Source organism: Podarcis muralis, chromosome 7, assembly GCF_964188315.1.
Source record: "Podarcis muralis chromosome 7, rPodMur119.hap1.1, whole genome shotgun sequence".
In the NCBI taxonomy this organism is placed as follows: domain Eukaryota; kingdom Metazoa; phylum Chordata; class Lepidosauria; order Squamata; family Lacertidae; genus Podarcis; species Podarcis muralis.
Window position 1 is genome coordinate 66805324 of NC_135661.1, and position 13441 is coordinate 66818764.

At 47.9% G+C, this 13441-nt stretch overlaps 1 protein-coding gene across 1 annotated transcript in view; it reads right to left on the reverse strand.

The window, feature by feature from the left end:
• Positions 1–617: 617 nt before the first annotated feature.
• The window catches only part of LOC114601499 (digestive cysteine proteinase 1-like), a 31036-nt gene continuing 18212 nt past the window's right edge, over positions 618–13441 (reverse strand). The window contains exons 5-11 of the mRNA XM_028738696.2: positions 12336–12579; positions 9190–9385; positions 6918–7111; positions 5957–6048; positions 4471–4632; positions 3558–3747; positions 618–2002 (exon numbers count right to left, since the gene is read on the reverse strand). Coding sequence (XP_028594529.2) covers positions 1815–2002; positions 3558–3747; positions 4471–4632; positions 5957–6048; positions 6918–7111; positions 9190–9385; positions 12336–12579 — 1266 coding nt within the window. The 3' untranslated portion in view covers positions 618–1814. The remainder of the gene's footprint in view (positions 2003–3557; positions 3748–4470; positions 4633–5956; positions 6049–6917; positions 7112–9189; positions 9386–12335; positions 12580–13441) is intronic.

A 13441-nucleotide genomic window follows, 5' to 3' on the forward strand; every position in this document is an offset into this window, starting at 1 on the left:
TTTTTATTTTTTATTTGTCTGAGCAGGCAAGTATATACACACACCTGAGTTCCCTTTTCCTCATGTTTAAAGCACTATCCTTCATAACTTTTCCTCAAAACATCCTGGGAACTGTAGCTTGTGAAGGGTGCTATTAGGAGGCCCCTATTCCCCTCACAGAGCTACAATTCCCAGAATTCCCTAGGAAGAGGAACGTTTAAACCACTATTTAAATTGGTATGAAACTGCTTTGATTGTACAGCGCAGACAGGGCCTTCTGTGTTTTGGTCCCTGGCTTTTCATGCTGTCAGGCTGCAGTGAGGTGGAGTTTTTCCATTGCTTCTCCTGAGAGATAAGCTGCCATTAGAAGAACTGTAACCTTAAGAGCTGGCACCTGCACTTGCTGTTTTTCTCGCTCCCTCCCTATCCCTTTTTTTTGGGTGTCAGGTATTTCAGACTATAAACCTGAGGGAATAAGGATCTCCCACAACTCCTCAAGCTAGAGGAGATGTAAGCTCCAGTTTCAGGAAGCGAAACTCCAACCTCCCCCCCCTTTATTCACTGGCTTGGTCTTCCTGATGTTGCTTCAACCCTGTGCCAAGTGCATTGTGAGAAGTAACAAGACAGACAAGGGCACGTGGTATGTACATATTTTTAATTGGCTCACTTGGGAAGAGCCATAGCAGCTGATGCAGAAGAGGCGGGAACACCTGAGAATGGAGCTTTGACAAAGCCATAGTTGATCACCCATCCTTCTACAACTGCTGTACATCACCTTTCATGTAAAAAGAATCCTGCACTCCAGGATGTGGGGATGCAGAGCTGCTGGGCTCCAGGTGGTGTTGGGACTACAACTCCCATCAGCTCCAGCAAGCATGGCAGGTGCTCAGGAATGATGGGAGTTGTAGTCTAGCAACATCTGGAAGGGCACAGGTTCCACCTCCCTGACCTAAGGGCCCACAAGGACATAGCTCCTTGGCTTGTGCATGGCTTAAGGAATTCCCCACCCACTTGCAAATTTCCAGGCCTGGCACCGTAATACACTGTGCTGCGGTTTGTACAGTGGTTTTTGTAAAAGCTTTGGAAACGGGTTCATGGTGAGGGGACAGCAAACACCCAAGAAAACGGCTTCTATAATTCTTATTACAGTCGTACCTTGAATCCCGAACGCCTTGCAAGTCAAACATTTTGGCTCCCGAACACCACAAACACCGAAGTGACTATTTTCAGAACCCAAATGTCCAACGGGGCTTCCGATTGGCTGCAGGAGCTTTCTGCAGCCAATCAGAAGCTGCGCTTTGGTTTCCGAATGTTTTGGAAGTCGAATAGACTTCCGGAACGGATTCCATTCGACTTCCAAGGTACAACTGTAGTGAGTTTAAGGAATTGGAGGGATGAAGGATAAGAAGAGACTGGGTGATGAAGGGCCTGTTCAAGAAGCAAGCACAAGGAGGATTAGGACTCTCAAAATATTGGAAGAAGGTGCAGAAGTTATTTTTGTTCCAACAGGGTGATCCCTATAAGACGACTGGACTTTGTGGTTTTATTTATCCAGGTAGTATTTAGACCCTGCTTCTCAGGGTGGGGGAGAGCCTTCATGAAATAGCTTCCAGTATAGTTGAGATTAGGCTTTTTTAAAACAACAACAATAACAACAACCCCAAAACTCTTTCAGCCCTGTGGCTAAAGATTTCAGCACACAAAAACAAATATGTTAGGGATGTTTAGGAGTTTTGGGCGTATGGGGTGGTGGTGGTCCTGATTGAGAGCAAAATATATATTTGGACAGTATCAGTTCTGGGATTCCCTGAAGGAGCTTCCCAAGGCAAGGTGGGTTATGCCATGATCGGGAACGTGGCATCAGTGGCAACTCCACAGTTGTTGTCTTTCATAGACATGAGGATGTAGCCATCATTTCCCCAGTAGGTGGACCAGGAGTTCTTCACAAGCCAGTAGAGTTCGCCTTGGAGGACACCGTAACCTACAGCTAGGACCGCATGATCCAGCTGGCCTCGTTTGTTTCCTAAAAGTGGATTAAAAATAAAACAAAAGAGTCAAGCTTTGTAACAGTGGGATAATGGAAAAGAGCACAGGAGCATGGCTGCCACCCAAATGAACTGCTGAAGACTGAGAGTTCAGTTCCTCATGTGCAATGGCCTCCTGCAGAAGAGGGAGATCATTTTCCTCTCTCACCATATTAGAACTCAGGATTACCCACAAGGATCCAGACCCTAAGAGTGGGACCAGGAAGAGAGAAAGCTACTTACTGGGTTACCTTGAGTGACCCATTTGCATTCTTCCTCTCTCCCTGTCTCTCAATCCATCCCAAATACCATATGCAAAATGGGGTTGTGATAATGACCTGCCTCCTAGGTTGGGTCGGGATGATGAATAAGATATGCAAAGGCCTTGGCAGTGCTTGCCAAAAGGCGTAATTATAACCAGCTGATGATTTGCAGTAACAACCATTGCGCACACTTTCTGTAAGCGGTGATTATCATCAGCCAGGCTGCAATGTGACACCATCCTCTACCTCAGAGGTAAAGAGGCTATTGACTTGCCAACACTGCTAGACTACAACGTCAGTCACCCTTAACCACTGGCCCTGTTGGCTGCAGCTGATGTGCATTGCTGGACCTCAACTCCCCTTTGAAAGCAGCAGGGTGCAGAACTTTCCCACAAGTAGATCTCTTAGTGAGTAGGTAGGCACCCGAAACTCTCAAATCTATGTGGGTGGTGCTCCAGCTTGCCACAGCAATCAAGAGGGCAGGAGATCCCTGCCAAGGCCTATTTAGTCTAGAATCCTGTTCTCAAAGTGACCATCCAGATACCCACGGCCTCGCTCCGATTTGCATAGGGCTGATGTCTGTGCAGATAGCACAGAGGACGGTTGCAGTGGAAATCAGCATCTATGTATTTATTTACTGCCTTGCATTTCTTCCAAGATGTCTTACGTGTGGTACCCAGGTGATCACCCATATCCAAGCACTGACCAGACCTAGACCTGGGACATTTGTTTCAGTAGCCTCACATGCCTTCAGACCATAACCTGGGGAGGCATTAGCTTCCAATTTCACCATAACAAAGCATGGAGGAGTTTACCGTATCGCAAATAGCCATGTGGGATGATGTGCAGGTTATGCCAAGTGCTCTTGAGATGCATCGCAGGAAGTGCAACTTTATTTACAGCAGGTGGTGGGGATCCTTGAGCCCAGGACACAAATGCAGCCCTCTGGGCCTCTCTATTTGGCTTGGGGGCTCCCCCTAGGCCATGGCCTACCCCATACCAAGCCACACTCCTCACCAGCTCTGCTCCACTTCCTCCTTGAGGGTGTAACTTTGACAAGGACTCGTTTGCCAGGATGGAGAGATGTAGTTCAGGTGGGAATATAGCCTACTGCATAAGGGTAGGATTCACACCCACTGCTCTACCCTGTTTTGCCTCTGGCTTTGTTGACCCTAGCCTACGGCCCCTGGAAGATTACCCACAAGCAAGAGAAAATGTGGCACGCAGGCTAGAAGAGATTCCCTGCCCTAATTCACAGTTTTCTGTCACAATCTCATAGGCTGGGACTCACCACACTTGGGCTCGTAGTAGACACCGTTGGAATAGAAGGAAAAGCTTCGGTGGGAGGCGTCGATGCTGACAGACACGGGGCCATGCTTGTAGATGGCAGCTTTCAGAGCAGTATGGTTCCCGGAGGTGACATTGACATAGCCTTTGAGTTTGCCCACAAGCTGAGTGTCGTTGCTGTGGCAGTAGCCATTCTGAAAGAGAGAAGAGTCACCCAGGTGGGGATGAAACCCAAAAAGAAAACCCCAAGATTTCACTCATCATTTCATTAACCACCATTGTTGTCCAGGAGTTCGTAAAAGCTCTCTGAAGACATTTTTTCCTCCATGTGCAGTCTGGCGTCTTCACTGATCTGCCCCTCTAGTCTGGGCTAGATCAGTTTAGCTGGAGGGCTGAGGACAGGGTCACCTGGCCTTGTCCACACTGCTGATGGGCGACCAGTTTACAGCACACTGTGCAAACCACAACCTTCTATGCCCATACATATCTCCGCCTTACCTCATTGCCTGCCACCCTATGCACAGTCAAGACTGGCATACATATGATGTACATAGTGATGCTGCACATACAAATGCTATCGTGCTCAAGAAACACATTTGTGTGGAGTGCTGGAGTTTCCACCTCCTGGCAAAGTCTTCAGACGCCAGTGTGCCTGCCGGACACATGCCCTCCAATGCACAGCATCAGTATAGATGCCCACCCCTCTTTCACATGAACATGCAGCCAAGGATGGAGTCAGTGGGCATAATCTCACCCTGTGAGATTGGACAGACTTTCCTTCTCAAGATTCTTTGATATTTACATTCAAAGCACTATGATGCCACTTGAAACTGTCACAGCTTCCACCAAAGATTCCTGGGAGCTGTTGTGTAATAAATGGCTTATTAGTAAACTAATTCTGGTTTGACTTCTCTCACCTGGCCTTTGTATGGGCCGTAGGACTCTGTGCTGGCAATGCCGCCGTGCTTCATGACCCACTCGAACGCCTGAAACTCCTCGCCACCGTCACAGGCATAGTTCCCAAAGCCCCAGGAGCAGTCAATGAGGATTTGCTGAGACAGAGGGATGAGCTGCCCAGTCTGGGGAAACAGGAGAGAAGCAAAACGTCAGTCTTGCCTGATAGGAAACTGTTACAGTGGTACCTTGGGTTTTCGAACGTAATCTGTTCTGGAAGACCATTCGAGCTCTGAAACGTTTGAAAACTGAGGCACAAAGGGCAGTCTGCAAATTTAATAGAGAAAATTGAGAATACAATCAGCAGAAGCCGTTCGACTTCCGAGGCATGTTTGAAAACGGAAGTGTTTACTTCCGGGTTAACGGCGTTTGAGTTCTGAAATGTTCGTCAATGGACACGTTCAAAAACTGAGGTACCGCTGTACCTGCTTAGCCACACAGTACTAAACCGTAAATGTCAGGATAGCACACATGGAATGTTCCCTTTAGAAAAGAAGCATATTTTACTGCTGAAGCAAAGTTATGTTCATAATGTGGAAAATAGGGAAATTTCTTTGCTGAAGCCGAGCAGCTTTGTCACTGGCCTGTATCTGGATTGAAAACCACTAACCTGGGGTGTTGAAAAATTCAAACGGAATTTGACCCATGTTCAGAATGAAAGTCAATCCAGCAAAAATGATTGTCATTCACTGTTGGTGCTTTCAGTCCACAAATGATTATGCATCAATTAAGCTTCCTCCCCCCCCTCCGCCCGCCAAAAAAACCCCCTTGCATTGTGTTTCCTTAGCATTAAAATAAACAGAGTGGAAGAATGAAATGACAGTGTAATTTATATAGTCAACTCTGCAATTTTGCCACAGTGGACAGTGAGGTGAAGTTGTGGTGAAAGATGAACTGTGGCGGAATGGAAGCAGAGCTGCATGCAGTAACTACAATGTGGAATGGAAAATGATGCCTTTTTGTATCCCTGCTCTGTGCTCCTCCTACTGAATAGAAGTGGGAAATTAAATGTACTAAATGAAATATTAAAATAGACGTTGCCACTGCTTACCAGGAGGGAGAAGAGAGAGGTGGGGGGGAGCTCAGCGCAGTGTAAGTGCACCAGCAGAATCACTGCATTATTTCCATCAGCATGCCTGTGCACCGCACCAACCTCCCCATCATGTCTCCTGGTAGGCAGAAATGACACACCTGCTGGGTAGCCCTCCCTGTGGAACGCCCTCCCTTCAGATGCCAAGGAGATCAAGAACTACACAACTTTTAGGAGACATCTGAAGGCAGCCCTGTATCAGGAAGTTTTTAGCCACCCAGAGTGTCTGGGGAAAATAATAGAATAAATACTTTTCTCAGGAATGTGAACATCTGTGTAGCATCCATTCGCTGAGTTCCACAACACCTTCCAAATTAGTTGAAAGGAAATTCCCTGGTAAGAGATAGGTGAGCTCTTACCTTGAGGAAGAGAGCCCCTTCGAGGGCTCCAGTGCTGGAGAAACTCCAGCAGGAGCCACACACAGCCTGGTCCTTAACTGGAGTCACTGCACCTGGAAGGGACAAGCAGAAAAGAGTTGAGACCCACCTGCACAACCATTTCCGTCACCATCAAGCTACTGCAACATCACTCCTTTTGGATGTGCAGCAGCAGAGGTGTGTAACTTCAAGGACGCGCCATTTGAAAGTTAATTCTGTTTTCATTTTTAATTGAAACAAACTGGGGGACAGGGAGGGGCCACATTTGAGTGGAGCAGCAGTGCTGGGGAAACGTCTGCTTGCCCCATGCCCAGAAAGTACAGATCAAAGTGGTTTCCCACTTGTCCATTCATTCTAGGCATGAGTTGGAATGGTTCTGCCTTTGCACTGTCTCCCAGGAAAACCCACTCTTTATTGCTAAATTGGAGCAAACATCAATCCAAAGAAAACCCTATTGAGGTTTGCTCCAATTCAGCATTACAGAGCAGGTTTTCCTGGGAGAAAGCAAAAAGTGTGGATGAGCCCTTAGGGCAAACAGAGGAATTGTATATTGTAATATCTGCATTTGGCTGGGAGGGGACTAATGCCCTCTTCTCCAAGTACCACTGCTCCAGTCAAGTTTCAGAGTCTCCACAGCTGCTTTTCAGGCAAAAATGAAAAACATCAGGAGATTCTATTGCTCTCCTCTGCATTTCCCAAGGCTTAGGACCACAATTGCTTGTAACAATTGGCGCCTATAGCTCATAGATATAGCATCCACCTTGTATGCAGATGGTCCCAGGTTCAGTCCCCAGCATCTCCAGGTAGGGCTGGGAGAGAGGCCAGCCTGAAATCCTAAAAAGCTGCTGCCAGTCAGTGTAGACAGTATTGAACTTGATGGACCAATGGCACGACTCAGTATAATCCCCTTCTTATTTGTTCCTTGCCTTCCAACACCACTCACCATAAAGCCGCCAGTCCAAGCTCTCTGGCAGGATTAGGCCCACGTACATCTCCTCAGGGAAAGGCAGCCCGTTGTTTGGCGCTGTGGTCTTGAGCTTGCCTCTCATCACAGCTATCTCGTCCTGGGTAAGGTCCGCCAAGTGGTTCAGCGCCAGCTTGTAGGAGAGGTTGGCCCGGTTCTTGGAATGGACAAACCTGGGGGGGGGGCAGAAACAATGGGAAAGCTGGAGGAGAAAGGGCTGGGCTGGGCAGGGGGCAGCTCAGGCTTGTTGTCACCCTCCCCTAACCCTCTTGGGGTTAAAGGTTCCTTGAACACTAACACACGGTTCTTGGAAGTACAGGTTTAACAGTCAATCCTTCTTCCCAGGGAATTCTGGGAATTGTAGCCCCACAAGGGGAACAGGGGTCTCCTAATAAATCTCAGCAACATATCACCCTTCCGAGGATTCTTTGGGGGAAGCTCATGACTCTTTAAAGTGGCATAGCACTGTTTTCAAAGTCCAGGGCACATATCAAGTCTTTTACAATATTCCAGGCTTTTGACAGCGGATGAGATTTTTTTTAGTGTGGTGTTTTGATACTTGGTTTATGCTGCTTTTTATTCTGCTGTTTTCATCAACACAGTTTCAGTACGTTTCTGTAACAATGATGTGCTTTGTCCCCAGTTGTAAATCGTCCTGATAAACTGGCACCGAAGGGAAGTATATAAATGTATTAAACAAAAGTTGCTTCAGAGCACAGTGCCAAAGCCTAGGTCAAAATTCAGGGAAGCAACTGAGCAGAGGGGTCACAGCTTCGAGGAAGGGCCCCAAATGATCTGGGTCTTGATTTCAGCAAAGCTTAAGCCCCCAAACCTGTGTTAAATGGCAGGGCTCAGCACAGGCTGGGATACTGGGATTTAAAATGAATTTTATTATATTGAACAGATTTAAAAACAACAAGGTAGCACCAGACAAGTGTAGCTACAATCACCTCAGTATTATCATCAAAAAGCCAAGTGTGCCTCCATGCATATGCAAGAGTACACACTTCTCTTGAGGAACGGCTGTCGCTCATTGGTAGAAAATCTGCTTTGTGTACAGAAAGTCCAGGGTCCAATTGCCGGTGTCTTCAGGTAAGGGTGAAAATGTCCTCTGCCTGAAACCCCAGTGAGCTGCTGCCAGTCAGTGCTGACAATACTCAGCTAGATGGACCAATGGTCTGACTCAGCTCAAGGGAGTTTCCAGTGTTCCTATTGGCTCTCTAACCCACTGATCTTCAACTAGCAATTCAGCAACCACTGCTGCCAGTCAGTGCTGACAGCAATGAGCTAGATGGAGCACTGGTGTGACTCGATACAGAGCATCTCCTTATGCTCCTTCCCCTCACCTCCAGGAACCAGAGCCAGATCTAAATATATTGGCGCAAGATTTCAGATCCCATGCTTTGACTCTGACAGCACAGCCACCACCTATTTCATAATTACAGTGGTACCTCGGGTTACATATGCTTCAGGTTACAGACGCTTCAGGTTACAGACTCTGTTAACCCAGAAATATTACCTTGGGTTAAGAACTTTGCATCAGGATGAGAACAGAAATTGCACAGCAGCAGGAGGCCCCATTAGCTAAAGTGGTGCTTCAGGTTAAGAACAGTTTCAGGTTAAGAACGGACCTCCGGAACGAATTACAGTGGTGCCTCGCAAGACGAAATTAATCCGTTCCGCGAGTCTCTTCGTCTTGCGGTTTTTTCGTCTTGCGAAGCACGGCTATTAGCGGCTTAGCAGCTATTGACGGCTTAGCGGCTTTAAGAAAAAGGAAACAAACTCGCAAGAACTCACAAGACGTTTCGTCTCGTGAAGCAAGCCCATAGGGAAATTCGTCTTGTGGAACGACTCAAAAAACGGAAAACCCTTTCGTCTAGCAAGTTTTTCGTCTTGCGAGGCATTTGTCTTGTGGGACACCACTGCAAGTTCTTAACCCAAGGTACCACTGTACTCCTTTTTATAATATACTCCATCAGTAAAGGTGAGATGGGACTACAACGCCTCTCCATTGGCTCTGCTTGAAAAGCCACCAATATCTAGCTCCTCCTCTTCAAATCTTTCAATCCTAGGTAGTCATTATCAAAATAAGGTTGCTTTTCCTCTCTCCCCTCCCAGTCCCTTTTCCCTTTTCCCTTTTCCGACGTGCCTTTTAGATTGTAAACCTGAGGTCAGGGACTATCTTATTGTGGCTCCCAGAGCCCCCTTTTTTGGCTGAAGGACAGTTTGAAAAAAAAATACAACCAATGACCTCATGTTGTGGGTGAAGGTGTGCTTCCTGTGTTCCATCTCCCGTTCATCATCATAGGTCTTTCCAAACCGTTTTCTGTATTGGTGGAACACTTGGTGGGCTCGGTCCTCTTCTCCCCCCACAAAATCTGCCATGGGGTTTGCCATGATGTGGTGCTCTGAGGAGTCGCCGGGCAGTTCATCGCATAGTTTTGTTTCTAGGGAGAAAACGCACCCGGCAGATTTATTTATTTATTTCCTATTAAGTATACACTGCTTGATTGTAAATAAATAAATAAAACCCTCAAAGCAGAATACACAAAGAGAATACAATGATAAAATTATAAAGAGTTAAAAACAACTATTTAGAACATTCAAAAAAATAAAATAAGCAATAAACAAAAAATATATCATTCTACAAGTTTGGGTAAGCTTGCCCAAACAAAAAATTTTAAGCTGGTGCCGAAAAGAGTACAGTGAAGACGTCTGCCTGATGTCAATAGGCAGGGAGTTCCAAAGTGCAGGTGATTGCCAGGCTAAAATTTTTTCTTATAAATGGGGAACAGGTATTATGTGGCACCTGTAACAGTGTCCATTCCCTAGATTGAAGTGCAGCACTGTACACCATGAATAGTAAGAGTATTACTACGCATGTAATATCTGAAACACTGTCTTCTTCCATACAGACCCTCCTGGCTGTTAAGATCAGCAGAGAATGCTCTGGTAGTTCCACCTCTCTCAAAAATTCAGTGTGTATGGCCCAGAAGAGGGTATTCTCTGTGGTGGCTCCTAAACTGTGGAATTCTCTCCCCACAGAGCTGTGCCTGGCTTCTTCACTACAGTGGTGCCTCGCAAGACGAAATTAATTCGTTCCGCAAGTTTTTTCTTCTTGCGAGTTTTTCGTCTTGCGAAGCACGGTTTCCCATAGGAATGCATTGAAAATCAATTAATGCGTTCCTATGGAAACCGCCTTCAGACCAGGTCCGGGGACAGTCTGTCCCCCGACCTCTTCTGAAAGCTGGGGGGGGGGGGGGACAAGGGCTTTTCTTCCCACCCCCAGCATTTTAAAAAACCCCGGGACAGCGGAGGACTTCTCCGCTGTCCGGGGCGATCTTAAAATGCTGGCGGGCGATTTAAAAGCCCCTGGGAAGGCAGGCAGGGGGGACAAAGACTTTTGCCCCCCGCCAGCCTTCAGAAGAGGTCCTGGACCTCTTCTGAAGGCGGGCGGGGGGCGAAAGTCTTTGCTCCCCCCGCCTGCCTTCAAAAGCCGTCCGGGATAGCGGGAAGCGCTTCCCTGCTATCCCGGACTGCTTTTAAAATGCTGGCGGTGGGGAGCAAAGCCTTTCGGCCCCCGCCGGCCTTCCTGGACCTCTTCTGAAGGCCGGAGGGGGGGAAAAGGCTTTGCTCCCCACCGCCAGCATTTAAAAGAGGTCCCCGGAGATTTCCCTATGCGCTTTCTTCTTGCGAAGCAAGCCCATAGGGAAATTCGTCTTGCGAAGCAACTCGCAAACGGAAAACCCTTTCGTCTTGCGGGTTTTCCGTCTTGCGAGGCATTCGTCTTGCGGGGCACCACTGTATACAGTTGCCTCTGCCTGCCACCGGCTATGGCGCCACCTACTGTTGGGCTCCCTGTCTTCTGCCCTACCAGTCTCCAATGGGCACCAGCCACAACTAGGACGATATCCTCTCAATGTGCAGCAAATGAAGATGAAGAGAGAGACTTTAGGGAAGGGGCAGAGCTCAGTGGTAGAAGTTCTAACTATGGGGAGGCTGATTTAGCTGACACATGGAGACAGAGGTCTAGCTGAGGAACATCAAGCCTAGGGACTGATTGCAGCTCCCTGGGCCTTTCTGATTGTTCCTTGGGACTCTGCCCAGGCCATGCCCCCAGGCCAAACCCTTCACTGGCCCACTCTCGCATTAAAACCAAGGGTAGCCAATGTGGTGACTTCTAATTGTCGCTGGATTCCCTGTCCCATCAGTGTCCCCTCCCCCCCCCAGCATGGCCAGCGGTCAGTGCAAGTTGTAGTCCAACAGCATCCAGAACACACATTGGCTCCTGCAGCACCAACCATAGTTTAAGATGAACTATGGCTTCCTGTGAATGAGCAGTGAGCTGCTGCACAGTAAAAGTTCCCACGACGCTCCTCCCGCACAGCAAGCCGATTGAGCCAGAATCTGGCTTGTTGTGTTATACAAACCCAGGTGCATGGTTTGTTTCCCCCCAAAGAAACCACATGTGGTAAGCCACAAACACACCTGGGCTCCCACTCGTGTTTGTCTGCAGAGAAACAAACCACCCCAAATTCGAATGATGCAACGAGCCAGATTCTGGCTTGTCTCATTAGCAGGAGCAGTGGCAGGACGGGGGTTTAAAACTATGTTTTTAGTGTGTTCTGCAAAACCAGCTCAGAATATTCCAACTGGACCAGGAAGGTTCAGGAAAGAAAGAAATAAGCTCAACACGAAGGTGAAGAAATCACAGTAGTTTATGCTTTTCAGGAAAGAATAGGGTGGGTGCCTGCTAGGGAGGATTTGGGACAGAAAATCTTGTCTTAAGGACTAGATACACACACACACACACACACACACACACACCACAACTTTCTGCCAGATCTTGTGCTACAGAGCCATTTCATACTTTGTTGCCCTTGTGTTTGTTGTGGCTTGGCTGGCATTCCACAAAGTGCTCCAACCAGTTAGATCACACCTGCACCGTACAATTAAAGAACACATTTAGAACATGTTTAAAGCACATGACTTCCTCCAAAGAATCCCGGGAGCTATAGTTTGCTAAGAGTGCTTGGAACAGCAGCTTTGTGAGGGGTGCACTTTGTGGAATGCCAACCAAGCCACAGAAAACACAAGAGAGAAGCTGCAAAGCAGAAATGAACAGGGAACCTGCAGCCCTCCGGGGCTGATGGGAGATGGAGTCCAACAACAGGCCAAGAGCCCCAGGATTCCTCACCTCTGCAGTGGAGACTAACATGTCAAACTCAGGCAGAAGATCCATTGTGAAGATGCGGACCAGCTCGAGGCCACACATGGACTGGCCCGCCTTACAAAGTTGTTGAGCAAGATCAACCCAGATAAGTTGTTTTGCCGCTGTGAGCGAGATCACCCTGAGCTACTTGGAGGAAGGGTGCGGAAGGATAATCTCGTACTCACCATTCGGCTTCAGGTCGAAGACGGAAGCTGGGAAGCTGTTGGAGAAGTCGGTGTAATCTATTTCATACTTGTCGTAGTGGGACCCCAGCAAAGTGTTGAAGCCCTTCATCTCGTAGTGCACAGGCGACACACCACAGCTGCTGTTGGTGACCCACATGGTGTAGATATTCTTCTTCTTGCCCCCGTAAGAGATGTTCTGCCACACGGTGCAGTATTTGCCTTTGTAGTATTCTTCCCTTATGGGCTGGGGTGGGGGGCAATGGAAAGGGCAGGCATGAAAAGGGCTGTAATCCTACCAATTCATAAACTTAAGTTAGCCCTATCCATCAATTCCAATGGGTCTACTCTGAGTGGGACTCGCACGGCAAACAACCCGTTGACTTTAATGGGGATTATTCTTTTTAGTATGTCCACTCAGAGCAGAACATAGCTGGATGCAACCCGAGGTCATCATTCTGGTCTATCTAGCACTCTTATGTCTCCTCCAAAGGTGGCCAATATGGTGCCCTCCATATATTGTTGGACTACAATTCTCATTGGGCCCACCAGCTCTGGCCTGGGATGATGGGAGGTATAGTCCCAAAACCTAGTTTGGTTCCCCCTGCTCTAGTCTCCCGTAGCCTCCAAATAAATAGCCTACCAATTATGCTGGACAGGTTGCCAGAGTCCATTGTGTAATACTGGAGTTCACTTGCAAGCTCCATCTATTGGATGATGCTTGCTTGCTTGCTTGCTTGCTTGAAGCATTTTTACCCCACTTTTCAGCCAAAAAAGGCCCCCAGAGTGGCTTGGGGCCAGATGGGAGCAGTAGCCAGGCAACAGCAGGAGGGCATCACATGGATTCCTCTTGGTGTAGAGCAGGCATAGGCAAACTCGGCCCTCCAGATGTTTTGGGACTACAACTCCCATCATCCATGACTACTGGTCCTGTTGGCTAGGGATGATGGGAGTTGTAGTCCCAAAACATCTGGAGGGCTGAGTTCGCCTATGCCTGGCCTGGAGCTCCCCATCTCCCTCCCTGTTAGTTAAGTCTTCCAACTAAAGCAAAGTCACACATGAACACACACACACACACACACACACACACACACACACACGGACACACA